Source organism: Hippocampus bargibanti, linkage group LG04, assembly GCF_051943395.1.
Source record: "Hippocampus bargibanti isolate YZ-2025 linkage group LG04, ASM5194339v1, whole genome shotgun sequence".
NCBI lineage: Eukaryota > Metazoa > Chordata > Actinopteri > Syngnathiformes > Syngnathidae > Hippocampus > Hippocampus bargibanti.
Window position 1 is genome coordinate 33831362 of NC_142737.1, and position 14124 is coordinate 33845485.

A 14124-nucleotide genomic window follows, 5' to 3' on the forward strand; every position below is an offset into this window, starting at 1 on the left:
GTTTGTGGCTTTTCAGGGCAAAGGCGGAGCAAAGACCCTGATGAACACCATCATGCAGCTAAAGAAGATCTGCAACCACCCGTACATGTTCCAGCATATCGAGGTCAGTCCAAAAAAAATCCCAAATGCCCATCTTCTACATTTCTCAAAAATTATAAAATGACCATTTTCTAAACTTAAAAAAATACAAATAAAACAGTGATGCCCTACATTTCAAAAACATTCGAAAATGGCAATTTTCTACATTTAAAAAAAAGCTAAAATGGCGATTTTCGACATTTTTTCCCAAAATTTTCAAAAATGGCGATTATCTACATTTTCAAAAAAAAAAACCAACATAAAATGGCGATTTTAGAATTTGTAAATAATTATAAAATTCAGATTTTTCTACATTAAAAAAATCGAAAATTTTGATTTTCTGCATTTCTTAAATTCTAAAATGGCGATTTTCTAAATTAAAAAAATATATAAAATGGTGATTTTCTACATTAAAAGAAAATCTAAAATGGTGATTTTCCAGATTTTTAAAAAATTGTCTAAAATGCTGATTTTCTACTTTTTCACCAACATTTTAAAAATGTCGATTTTCTACATTGTTTTACCAAAAATTTCAAAAATGGCGATTGTCTACATTTTTAACAAAAAAAATCTCAAATGCCGATTTTAGAATTTGTAAATAATTATAAAATTCTGATTTTCTACATTAAAAAAAATCTGAAGTGGCGATTTTTCTACATCTTAAAATTCTAAAATGCCGATTTTCTAAATTAATAAAATATATATAAAACGGTGTTTTCTACATTAAAAAAAATATAAAATGCTGATTTTCTACATTTTTACAAAACAATTTAAAATGGCGATTTTTAGAATTTGTAAATAATTATAACATTCAGATTTTCTACATTAAAAAAAATCTAAAATGGCGATTTTTCTACGTCTTAAAATTCTAAAATGCCGATTTTCTAAATTAATAAAATATATAAAAACCGGTGATTTTCTACATTAAAAAAATATAAAATGCTGATGTTCTACATTTTTTAAAACTGTCTAAAATGCTGATTTTCTACATTTTGGCAACATTTTTTAAAATGGCGATTTTCTACATTTTTAACAAAAAAAAAAAAATTAAAATGTCGATTTTCAACATTTTTTACCAAAAATTTTAAAATGGCAATTTTCTCTATTTTTTTACCAAAATTTCAAAAATGGCGATTGTCTACATTTTTAACCCGATTTTTTTTTTAATGGCGATTTTCAACATTTTTTTTAAATTGTCTAAAATGCTGATTTTCTACATTTTTACAAAAATGTCTAAAATACTGATTTTCTACATTTTGGCAACATTTGTTAAAATGGTGATTTTCTACATTTTTTTTACCAAAATTTTTAAAATGGCGATTGTCTACATTTTGAAAATGGTGATTTTTAATATTTTTTTTAAAAAATGGTCAAAAATGCTGATTTTTTCCGTTCTGGCAACCATGAAAGCCCCCCTTTGATGCTTTCATTTTGTGCCGCAGGAGTCGTTTGCCGAGCATTTGGGCTATCCCAACGGCATCATCAGCGGGTAAGTGGAAGGCTACAAAAGTCCGGCGAGCGTCGTCCTCCATTGTCCGCCGTCTGGGTGTGAAAAATGGCCGCCGCGGCCGTCCGTCCGTCCGTCCTCGCTCGCAGGCCCGACCTGTACCGAGCCTCGGGGAAGTTTGAGCTCCTGGATCGCATCCTGCCCAAGCTGCAAGCCACCAACCACCGGGTGCTGCTCTTCTGCCAGATGACCTCGCTCATGACCATCATGGAGGACTACTTTGGCCACCGCAACTTTCAGTACCTGCGCCTGGACGGTAAGGTGGCGCCGCGATGCGCCGCGCCCTCCCGTGACCTTCGCCGCGGCTTCTTCAACAGGAACCACCAAGTCGGACGACCGAGCGCTGCTGCTGAAGAAATTCAACGAGGCGGGATCGCCCTACTTCATCTTCCTGCTCAGCACGAGGGCCGGCGGCCTGGGCCTCAACCTGCAGGCCGCCGACACCGTCGTCATCTTTGACAGCGACTGGAACCCCCATCAGGTGCCTTTGTCCTTGCAAAGTCACCTTTATTGTCAAATACCTTGGCTTACGAACTTCAGAGTGCGTAAGGCCAAAAGTGTGTATCCCAAACATTCATTTCCCACGGCAAACCATTAAAATGAGAAGAATCCGTTCCCAGGTCCCCATAAAACATCATTTTCTACTTTCCTAAGCCTTAAAACTACACAAAATAGACCGTATTTTATGTATAATACATGTGCTATGGTATTAGAATGAAAGAAATCATTTGTACTGTATCACAAAGTGGTTTTATTGACCTTTGTGATGGTCGTTGATGGCTTGATGGACTGGAGTGGCCGCTTTCATCAGCATGAAACACTTTTTCTTCCACCATCTTGAGGAATGATTCCTTGTAAGCTTTGGCAGCTTGATCGTCACAACTGGCTGCCTCAGCATGACCAATGACACTATGAATCCCCGTACCACGCTTCAAGTTTGTGGCTAGCCTTAAAAACATCAATGGATGACGAACTTCCAGGTTGCCTCATCAATTGTGTTCTGTTTAGCTGGGTTGATCGCTTTTTGCATCCAGTGTACTTGTTGCTTGTGCGGGTTATTTGTGGAGCCTGATTGATGGGCTATTTTAACCTTGCGGTCTGCACTCTGCCTTTCAACTCAAATCAAAGTTGAAACCAGTCCAAATGTCACTGTTTTCTCTCCATTTTCTCACTCCGTCTGCCGTCTGCCTGTCTCTTTAACGTTTAACCCCCCGCCGCCCCCTCACTGCTGCGTTCTTGACCAATCGCATGGCTTTCACCAAAGACTGGCGGCGAGGAATAGAGCATAAAAACAAGTCGGCTGCCATTTTCTTGTCAGAAGAACGGGCTCGTCATCACTCATTGTTGCGCTCCGTGTGTATCCTGAAAAAAGTTTGTATGCCAAGGTAAAATGTTCATCAATTTAAGTTTGTAAGCCAAGGGGTTCGTAAACCGAGGTATCACTGTAGTGTAAAAACGGTTGAGGTGAGGTCGTGCAGAAAAAAAAGAAGAAAAATAAAGTCCAGGATGTAGCGTGTACTTAGAGTTCGGTGAGTGTGGCAGTGGAAAGGGGCAGGGGGGGCAGGGCTGGGAGGGAGTTGAGTCTCCTGACGTTAGGCGCGTCTCGCCCGCCATTTGCAGGACCTGCAGGCGCAGGACCGGGCGCACCGCATCGGGCAGCAGAACGAGGTGCGCGTGTTGCGCCTGTGCACCGTCAACAGCGTGGAGGAGAAGATCCTGGCGGCCGCCAAGTACAAGCTCAACGTGGACCAGAAGGTCATCCAGGCCGGCATGTTTGACCAAAAGTCCTCCGGCCACGAGCGCCGCGTCTTCCTGCAAGCCATCCTGGAGCACGAGGAGCAGAACGAGGTCTGTGGTGACACACGCTCGCGCAATGGACGCACGCGCCCTTTAGCTCGCTCGCTCGCTCGCTAATAACCGCCTGCCTTGAACTTGTTGTTTTGATTCACACCCGCGGACAAAAGTACAGGCAAACCCGGCTCTTCAGCTGCAAGTAAATCTTAGCTACCCAGCTAATAGATAGCCAACGGATAGCTAGCCACCTAGATAGCTCTATAGCTAATAGCTAGCTAGCTAGATGGTTAGTTAGCTAATACACTGAATGTCACTATTAAATAGACAGATAGAAAGCTAGCTACCCAGCTAATAGATAGCTATCCACCTAGATAGCTCTATAGCTAATAGCTAGCTAGCTAGCTAGATAGGTAGCCAATACACAGAATGCCACTATTAAATACACAGATAGCTAGATAGATAGCCACTTAGATAGCTATCTAGCTGCTTGCTAGATTGCTACTTAGCTAATACACCTAATGTAGCTAAATAATAATAATAATATTGATAATACATTCTATTTATAAGCACCTTTCAAAACTCTCAAGGACATAAGTGGAGGAGACTCCAGTGGTGCATTCAGGTGCACTCAGGTAGTTCCAGAACCCATTTTTGCTGGTAAACCCGGGAATTAAAAAAAACGATGGTTAGGGTTCCTGTTACATCATAAATTATGACAGTCGAGCTAGCTATCAAACTAGCTACCTAGCTATCTATTTGCTATATGTTAGTATCTATGAGTTGTTTGGCTGGCTGGCTGGCTAGGTATCTATTAGCTAGCTAGCTTTCTATCTACTTAAGTTATTTCCGGGTTGAGTGAACACTGGCGGGTGTGGCTCCCTCTGCTCACCCACAGGAAAACTGATCCTGTGACTATAGTGACCTTGAGAGTTTTGAAAGGCGCTTAGAAATGAAATGAAATGGATTATTAGTATTATTATGATAATAATAATAATAATACATTTCATTTACAAGCGCCTTTCAAAATTATTCTTATTCGTCTTGTTCTTCTTGAACTTCTTCTTCTTGTTCTTCTTCTTGTACTTCTTGTTCTCGTTCTTCTAGTCCTTGTTCTTCTGTTCTTCTACTTCTTGTTCTTTTTCTTCTTGTACGTCTTGTTCTTCGTGTACTTCTTGTTCTTGTTGTTCTTGTTCTTCTAATCCTTCTTGTTCTTCTGTTCTTCTTGTTCTTTTTCTTCTCCTTCTTGTTCTTCTGTTCTTCTAGTTCTTCTTGTTGTTCTTTTTCTTCTAGTCCTTGGTCGTCTGTTCTTCTAGTTCTTCCTGTACTTCTTGTTCTTCCTGTTGTTATTCTAATCCTTTTTCTTTGTTCTTCTAGTTCTTCTTGTTGTTCTTTCTCTTCTTCTTGTTCTTGTACTTGTTCTTCGTGTACTTCTTGTTCTTGTTCTTCTAATCCTTTTTGTTCTTCTGTTCTTCTTCTTGTTCTTCTGTTCTTCTTGTTGGTCTTTTTCTTCTTCTTGTTCTTCTGTTCTTCTTGTACTTGTTCTTTTTCTTCTTCTTGTTTTTTTCTACTTCTTGTTCTTCTTTTTGTTATTCTTTTTGTTCTTCTAGTCCTTCTTGTTCTTCTGTTCTTGTAATTCTTCTTCTTGTTAATCATGGAGAAGTTGCTTCATTCTCCATTTTAGGGTTGAAAAAAAAGACGAGTGTTTGCATGTGAAGGCTTTTTTCTGCTTAACGCGCAGGAAGAAAACGAGGTGCCGGATGACGAAACCCTCAACCAGATGATCGCCCGCAACGAGGACGAGTTTGAGCTGTACATGGTAAGCAAGGCGACTTGTGGGGTGGGGGGGTGAGCATCATACCCCCCCCCCCCCCCCTTCCACTGACCCCCCCTCCCCCTCCCATCGCAGCGCCTGGACATGGAGCGTCGGCGTGAGGACGCCCGCAACCCGAAACGGAAGCCGCGGTTGATGGAGGAGGACGAGCTTCCTTCCTGGATCATCAAAGACGACGCCGAGGTGGAGCGCCTCACTTACGAGGAGGAGGAGGAGAAGATGTTTGGCCGCGGCTCCCGCTGCCGCCGCGACGTCGATTACAGCGATGCGCTGACCGAGAAGCAGTGGCTCAGGGTATGTTTTGTTTCTTGCCGGCGGCCATCTTGGGAGGCTCCGAAGGCCTTTCAAGAGTTTCCGTTTTGGCCGTTTTGGCTTCAAATTCCAATGAGGCGCCTCGGGTGGGCGTGGCCAACCGGCCTTTGGCACGTCTGAACTAGTGATGTGTCGTTCGCCAACGAGCCGGATCTCTGAAGTGAACGAACAGAGCCGGTTCCTAACAACGAACCGGACATGAGAGCCAACTTTTTTTTATCCTCTATTCCCCGCCCCCAGTCTTCGGTTAAAGCCACACATGATTGGTTCGATATCCATGGTAGAGGAGGGAGGGGACAACTACAGACACAGGCAGCAGTGAGGAGAAGGGGGAGGAGGTCAGGCTAGACAGGTGGACAAATGTTATCACATGATGCTGCTATTATTATTCAATGATGATATTTATTACTAGTTGGTATGATAGCATTATTAATATGAAAAGCAAATTAGTGACAGCTGATCATCAAACAAGAGTAACCTTTTTTACGCGAGTAATTAGTTTTTCACATCATTTTACATGATTTTTGGTAGTTAATTCATTTAAGCAACACAAAAAAAAACTGCGGAGCTATTTGGGAGCCAAAAGAGCCGTATCTTTTTCGTTAGCTGAGCCAAAAGGGCCGGATCTTTTTAGTGAGCCGAGCCAAGAGAACCGGCTCTCTGAAAAGAGACGCAATTCCCATCACTACTCTGTGCACATATAAATCAAGCCATAAAATTAAAAATGTTTGATATAGTGTATATTTTACATGAGTAATTTGTTTTTCACATAAGTATACGTGATTTGTGGTAGTTAATTAATTGAGGAGCCATTTGGAAGCCAAAAGAGCCGGATCTTTTTAGTGGGCCGAGCCAAAAGAATCGGCTCTCTGAAAAGAGCCGCAACTCCCATCACTCGTCCGAACGTCTCGCCGGCAGGCCATCGAGGACGGCAACCTGGAGGAGATGGAGGAGGAGATCCGTCTGAAGAAGCGCAAACGCAAGCGGCGGCCGGACAAGGAGCCGTCGGCCCGCCGCGACGACTGGGGTGCCAAGGCCAAGAAGAGGCGGGGCCGCCCGCCCGCCGAGAAGCTCTCGCCCAACCCGCCCAAACTCACCAAGCAGATGAACGCCATCGTCGACACCGTCATCAACTACCGAGACGGGTGAGGACCCCCCCATGGACCCCTTTTTCTTCTTCTTCTTCAAGTCAGACCGATCGATGAGAAGGTTTCTTTAGCCGCCATCCGTACTTTCAAGGTGTCGGACGTTTCTTATCTTCTTATCCAAGAGGCTTCGTCAGCAACCAAAAATTTGCTGGTAGTTTTGGCCGTATATTACCGTCCAGTATTGGAGGTGCCAGACTCTGCTATGATAGGTCCCTGCTCTCAGGTTGGGGGGAGCAGAGGACTATTTCCTGAGGCTACACTGATTACGTCTATTGTCCTGCCTGATTATGGGCCGATTGCCCCATTTTCACTGGTATCACCTCATCAGCATAACGAAGCCTGTGTTGCCTAAGAAGTCCGTTGTAGGAACGATCCAAATGAAACCTCACCCCACTCAAAGAAGTACAGGTGACGGCTAAAGAAACCTTCTCACCGATGGACCACTCCTGTACGACTGACGCCCAAGTCACACCGGGTCTTTTCAAGCGGGATTGGGCTCTGCTGGTGTTTTTCAGGGCTGGCAGGCAGCTGAGCGAGGTCTTTGTCCAGCTGCCCTCCAGGAAGGAGCTTCCGGAATATTACGAGCTGATCCGAAAGCCCGTGGACTTCAAGAAGATCAAGGTAGGCCAACGGGTTCCTGGGGGGTTCCTAGGTGGGTTCCTGAGGGGGTTGGGGGTTCCTCGGTGGGTTCCTGGAAAGTTTCCTGAGGGGGTTCCTAGGGAGGTTCCTATGTGGGTTCCTGTGGGGTTCCTGGGGCGCTCACCGTCTCTCGCTCGGCAGGATCGCGTCCGAAGCCACAGGTACCGCGGCGTGGCCGACCTGGAGAAGGACGTCATGCTGCTGTGCCACAACGCGCAGACCTTCAACCTGGAGGGATCTCAGGTCGGACCCACTCCAGATCCCTCCCGGAAGGGGACGCTAACGCCTTTGCCCGCCCACAGATCTACGAGGACTCTATCGTTCTCCAGTCGGTGTTCAAGAGCGCCAGGCAGAAGATCGCCAAGGACGACGACAGCGAGGACGACGACAGCGAGGAGGAGGACGAGGACGAGGACGACGACGACGACTCGGAGGCCGAAGGTCAGCGCCAGCCGTCCAGGCAGGTTCTCATCCTTCGGCTTTTCACGCCGTCTCGTCCCCTTCGCAGCCAAGCCGGTGTGGGTGAAGATCAAGCTGAAGAAGGAGGCCCGCGGGGGCGCCGAGCGGGGGGCCAAAAGGCGGCAGGGCCGAGCCAAGGCCAAGCCCGTCGTCAGCGACGACGAAAGCGACGACGATGACGACGAGCGAGACGCTAACGTGAGTCCGACGGACAGAAAAAGACGCCAAGATGGCGCAGTCCCGTTGCCCCCCTCCTTTCTTTTATGGCGCGGTCCATTTTGTGACAAGTGCTTTGAAAGATGCTCACATTAATAGGGCGCTATGCCTGCGCAGACCACTGGCTAGCTATTAGCTATCTATTAGCTATCCATTAGCGAGCTAGCTATTAGCTGTCTAGCTGACTTGCTGTAAGCTGTATAGCTGGCTAGCTCTTGGCTGTCTGGCTATATCTATTAGCTATTTATTTGCTATTTATTAGCTATCCATTAGCTAGCTAGGTATTGGCTGTCAAGGTGACTTGCTATTAGCTGGCTAGCTGTTGGCTATCTGGCTATCTATTAGCTATTTATTTGCTATCCATTAGCAATGTATTAGCTATCTGATAGCTAGCTAGCTATCAGCTCTCTAGCTGACTTGCTGTAAGCTGTCTAGCTGGCTAGCTTTTGGCTATCTGGCTATCTATTCACTAGTTATTTGCTATCCATTAGCTATCTTAAGTGAACGTTGGCACGCGTGGCTGCCGCTGCTCACCACCCGCAGAAAAACCGATCCTGTGACTGTAAAGTGACCTTGAGAGTTTTGAAAGGCGCTTAGAAATGAAATTTATTATTATGATTATTCTGAAAAATCTCTCCGCTTTTTGCTGTCTGCCTGCAGGAAGCGTCTGACATCAGCGATGACGAGTGAGCGACGAAGAAGAAGAAGAAGAAGAAGAAGAAGAAGAAGAGCACCCCCCCACACACACACACACACACACACACACACCCTCCTTGTTGTGGCCGCATTTTGTTGACACAGTCGGCCTCGCCGCATCGACCTTTTCCTCACTAACAAGCAAGCGAGCGGCGTCCGTTTCACCGATGTAATCTAGTTTGCAGTATTTGTTTTTTTTTTTTTTGTTTTTTTTTTGTTTTGGTTGACGCGACATCTGCTTTTGCCATTGCTTACACCGCGTTTTTATGCTTGCACTTTTGAGAAAAACAACAAATGTAGATGTTGTGGTGGTGGGGGGGGGGGGTGTCCGATGATGACGGTACGGTCCGATGGGGCCCCCAAATCTGCATCCGTAGTCCTTGGGGTGCCTGAACCGCCTTGCTAGTGTCCGCCTTTGAAATCAGAAGCGACACCCCAAAAAAAAAAAAAGCCTTTCCTCGCCACGGAGGGGCAATATGGCCTCTTTCTGGGGACGCGTGCGGAATCCAGCCATTCCACCGTGGCGGGTTTGGGGGCCGAATGTTTGGACCCCCCCCCCCCCCCCCCCCCCATCTCGGACGGTTATTAAAGAAAAAACAACCTTCCGAAAGAGTACAGTGAAACCTCGGCTTACGAACTTTTCACTTTACCAACGTTACACTGATGAAAATTTTACCCTGGCATACAAACGATTTTTCGGGATACGAGCCCGTTCTCCTAACAAGAAAATGGCAGCCGGCTTGTTTTGGTCCTCTATTGCCCGCCCCCAGTCTTCGGTTCAAGCCACGTGATTGGTCAAGAACGCAGCAAACATTAAAGAGACAGGCAGACGACAGAGAGAGAGTGACAAAATGGTTACAACACAGTGAAATTTGCACTCGTTTCAACTTTATTGACTGCAAGGTTAAAATATCCCATCAATCAGGCTCCACAAATAACCCGCTGATGGAGAATAATAAGTTATCATGTTTAAAAGTGTCGTGCTTTTGGGCCCACAGTCCAAGCGCAGATGGCCACAGTCAATCTGAGTGAAACAGACCCGGCCGGCCGGCAAGGTGAACTGTCGGCGCCATCGAGAAGGTCCGGCCGGCCTCGCACAAAATTTACAGCTTGAGATAGTCCTTTTTCACCAAAGTTAGTTACGGCTTAAACACAAGCGCCAGATTACAAATTCATCAGTTCATGGAAAAGACAACCAATTAAAATGTCTATGTTTTACTGCTTGCACGACGCCCAGAGGCATTATAGTCATCCATGTTTTACTAATGTATCACTTTAATTTACATATACTCTCAATAAATTGCTTGGCAGAGAGGCGCACAATTCAGACGGATGTCATTTGATGCCCGCGTCTCCTGCCGGCAGTAGGACAGTCTTTCTGGTTCCGAGTCTCTGTCCACGGTGTCTGACTGGCATATCTCTGACACCCGCACAAGCCATCTGTACACTTGATGCAAAAAGCTATCAACCTAGCTAAACGGAACACCATTGACGATTTCAAGGCTAGCCACGGATGGTTTGAGAACCTGAAGCGTCGTACAGGGATTCATAGTGTCTTTCTTTGGTCATGGTGAGGCAGCCAGTTGTGACGATGAAGCTGCCAAAGCTTACAAGGAATCATTCCTCAAGATGGCGGAAGAAGAAGAAGGCTACGTTCCTCATCAAGTGTTGAATGCTGATGAAGGCGGCCACTCCATTCCATCAACGACCATCACAAAGGTCAATAAAACCACTTTATTATACGGTACAGTTTATTTCTTTGGTTACAATACCATAGCACATTTACTGTACGTAAAATAAGGTCTGCTTTGTGTAGTTTTAAGGCTTAGGAAAGTAGAAAATGATGTTTTATGGGGACCTGGGAACAGATTGCTCTCATTTTAATGTTTTGCTATGGGAAATTAATGTTTGGAAGACAAACCTTTCGCCTTACACACACTTTCTGGGAACCAATTAAGTTTGTAAGCCAAGGTATCACTGTATTACAGCTTGTGCGCCATGTCTTGCGGCGTACTCAACAACAATTCAACGTTTGTTTTGTTCTTCATTTCCAAGTGTGATGTTTGTGTTTGCTTTGTGGTCACATGGCCCCGAGCCAGCCAATTAAACCCCCCTCCCCCAATTTGGTGCAAAACACGCTTGTCCTGCCTCCCATTTTTTTAAAACCCTCCCCAGGCGAGATTACGAGTTTTGTGGACGCCAAAAGGGCCTTTTTGGCCTGATTGCGCAACTTGGTTTGTTTCTGGCCTTGTAAAGTTTGAGCAAGTTCGACCTCCTCTGGTTTTGCGGCTTTTTTTTTAGCCCCGGCCCACTCTTAAACTCTGCTCAGGAGTCTGAAAGCATCTGACGGTGCAGCAACGCGGCACGGGGGGCCTCGCTTCCGACGGCTTTTATTGCTCTTTTTCCACCGCAGTGCTGCCTTTGAAATGAGCCTTGTTAAAAGGGGGGGAGGGGCACACCGTCGTGTGTTGGGAAAGAAAAGAATAAGAATTACATTTCATTTCTAAGCGCCTTTCAAAACTCTGACGGTCACTTTACACTCACAAGAGAAGTTTTTTTTCTGTCGGTGAGCAGCGGCAGCCACACGCGCCAGCGTTCACTCAACCTGCATGTAACTCAAATAAAAAGCTAGCTTGCCAGCAAACGGATAGCAAATAAATAGCTCATAGCCAACAGCTAGACCGTTTACAGCCAGTCAGCTAGACAGCTAAGAGCTTGCTAGCTAATGGATAGCAAATAAATAGCGAATAGATAGCCGACAGCGTACAGACAGCCAGCTAGACAGCTAATAACTAGCCAGCTATTAAATGGATAGCAAATAAATAGTGAATAGATAGCCAGACAGCCAACAGCTAGCCAGCTATACAGCTTACAGCAAGTCAGCTGGACTGCTAATAGCTAGCTAGCTAATGGATAGCAAATAGATAGCCAGCTTACAGCTAGACAGCTAATAACTAGCAAGCAAGGTAACGGATAGCTAATAAATAGCTAATGGACAGCAAATAAATGGCTAATAGACAGCCAGGTAGCCAACAGCTAGCTAATAGATAACTAATTGATAGTTAGCTAGGCCTTCACTCAACCCGGAAGTAACTCAGATAGATAGAGCGCTAGCTAGCTAACAGATAGCTAGCTTGGCCTTCACTCAACCCGGAAGTAACTCAAATAGGTAGAAAGCTAGCTATTTGATAGTTAATAGCCAGCTAGCTAACAAAAGTCGCATCCGAAGAGAAATCGACTCAACGTTTGGATTTTTGTCCCAAAACAAGTTTTTGGGGTTCATATTCGCTTCCTTTTGTAGGGGGGACGGGGGTCTTCTTTTTTGGGGAAAATGGCGATCAAACCATTTGATCAACTTGAAATGTGGAAAGGCCAAATCACTCTGCTTTGTTGCACATACAATTAGGCTAATTAGCATGTCTCCGGGCAAACTACAAGTACAGTGATACCTTGGCTTATGAACATAATTGGTTCCCAGACACAATGTGTATCCCAAAAATTAATTTCCCATAGGAAACCATTGAAATGAGAATAATCCGTTTCCAGGTCCCCATAAAACATCATTTTCTACTAAATAAGCTGTAAAACTAAACAAAATAGACCTTATTTTATGTGTAATAAATGTGCTAATGTATTATAACGAAAGAAATAAGCTGTACTGTATAATCAAGTCATTTTATTGACCTTTGTGATGGTCGTTGATGGAATGGGGTGGGAGGGAATTGTTTAACGTTCGTCAACTGAAAAGTCCGTAAGGCAAGGGGTTCGTAAACCGAGGTATCACTATGGGCTATGTTGGGGGGTCCCCATTCAGCCAATGACAAGCATCTTTTAATTGATTCTAAGATTCTTAGCTCCCACCCTTCAATGGAATGTCCCGTCTTTTTGTTGCCACCAATTGTTTTATTGCCCCTCCACATCCCAACAACAAGATGCGTGCGTCAACGGAACTTAACCTGCCCGCTAAAGACGCGTCCCCCCCGGTTATTGTGTCGCAAGCAAAAAGAGTCAAAAGGCAACATTCCACATGGCGGCGGGGGGGGGGGGGGTCAACTTGATGATCGCCAGCCTCCACGTCACAGAATCCTACAGTGTGAATCGCTCGTTTGACCTGCTACTTTGGGGGGGGGGGGGGGGGGGGGGGGGGCGTCATCTCGCAGGCGCGGGGCTAGTGAAGGGAATATCGTCTCTTTTCAGAGAGCTGGTTCTTTTGGCTCGGCTCACAAAAGAGATCTGGCTCTTTTGGCTCCCATTTGGCTCCATAGTTTCTTTTTTTTAACGTAAATTAATTAACTACAAAAAAAATCATGTAAAATTATGTGAAAAATCGAATTACTCGTGTAAAAAATACACTATCAAATATTAGTTAGAGTGATGGGAATTCCAGCTCTTTTCATACAGCTGGTTCTTTTGGCTCGGCTCCTTCAAAAGATTCGGCTCTTTTGGCTACCAAATGGCTCCTCGGTTTGTTTTTGTTGCTTAAATTAATTAACTACCAAAAAGCATGTGAAATTATGTGAAAAATTAATTACTCGTAAAAAAAAATACACTATATCAAATATTAGTTATAGTGATGGGAATTCCAGGTCTTTTCATACAGCTGGTTCTTTTGGCTCGGCTCCCTCAAAAGATTCGGCTCTTTTGGCTACAAAATGGCTCCTCGGTTTGTTTTTGTTGCTTAAATTAATTAACTACCAAAAAGCATGTGAAATTATGTGAAAAATGAATTACTAGTAAAAAAAATACACTATATCAAATATTAGTTATAGTGATGGGAATTCCAGCTCTTTTCAGAGAGCCGGTTCTTTTGGCTCGGCTCACTAAAAAGATCTGGCTCTTTTGGCCCCAAAATGGCTCCTTAGTTTCTTTTTGTTGCTTAAATTAATTAACTACCAGAAATCATGTAAAATGATGTGTAAAAAATACACTATATCAAATATTTGTATTTATATGGCTTGATTCATATGTGCACAGAGTTAAACTATTTCATAAAAAAACTACATAGTGCAAGTATCAATAAAAGTATATTGATATATTATTGCATCAACCCATATTTACAGATCAAGAGTCCATTTTTTTTAATTTTTCCACATGTGATTATTGATAATTGCAAAGCCTACAATCCATTTGATTTCTAAGCGCCTTTCAAAACTCTCAAGGTCACTTGACAGTCACAGGAAAAGTTTTTTCTGCGGGTGAGCAGCGGCGGCCACACGCGCCAGCGTTCACTCAACCCGGAAGTAACTCAAATAGATAGAAAGATGGCTAGCTAGCTAATAGATAGTAAGCTAGACAGTTAGCTGACTAGCTACCTAGCCATATAGCCACGAGATAGACAGCTACTTAGCTAGCCAGCTAGCTAATAGATAGCAAATGGGAGGTCCGAAACCTGCGGGTGACGATTGGTTCCTTCCAAAATCCACTCAATAAAATGAAAGCCGCGA

General features: G+C 44.4%; 1 protein-coding gene across 1 annotated transcript in view; it reads left to right on the forward strand.

Annotated features, from left to right (window-relative positions):
• smarca2 (SWI/SNF related BAF chromatin remodeling complex subunit ATPase 2) overlaps positions 1-11126 on the forward strand; it is a 29076-nt gene extending 17950 nt beyond the window's left edge. Inside the window, exons 22-34 of the mRNA XM_088995349.1 lie at positions 17-103; positions 1521-1567; positions 1675-1841; positions 1903-2066; positions 3206-3433; positions 5118-5195; positions 5286-5504; positions 6441-6667; positions 7186-7291; positions 7451-7552; positions 7612-7750; positions 7818-7966; positions 8645-11126. Coding sequence (XP_088851475.1) covers positions 17-103; positions 1521-1567; positions 1675-1841; positions 1903-2066; positions 3206-3433; positions 5118-5195; positions 5286-5504; positions 6441-6667; positions 7186-7291; positions 7451-7552; positions 7612-7750; positions 7818-7966; positions 8645-8674 — 1743 coding nt within the window. The 3' untranslated portion in view covers positions 8675-11126. The remainder of the gene's footprint in view (positions 1-16; positions 104-1520; positions 1568-1674; positions 1842-1902; positions 2067-3205; positions 3434-5117; positions 5196-5285; positions 5505-6440; positions 6668-7185; positions 7292-7450; positions 7553-7611; positions 7751-7817; positions 7967-8644) is intronic.
• The last annotated feature ends 2998 nt before the right edge of the window (positions 11127-14124 follow it).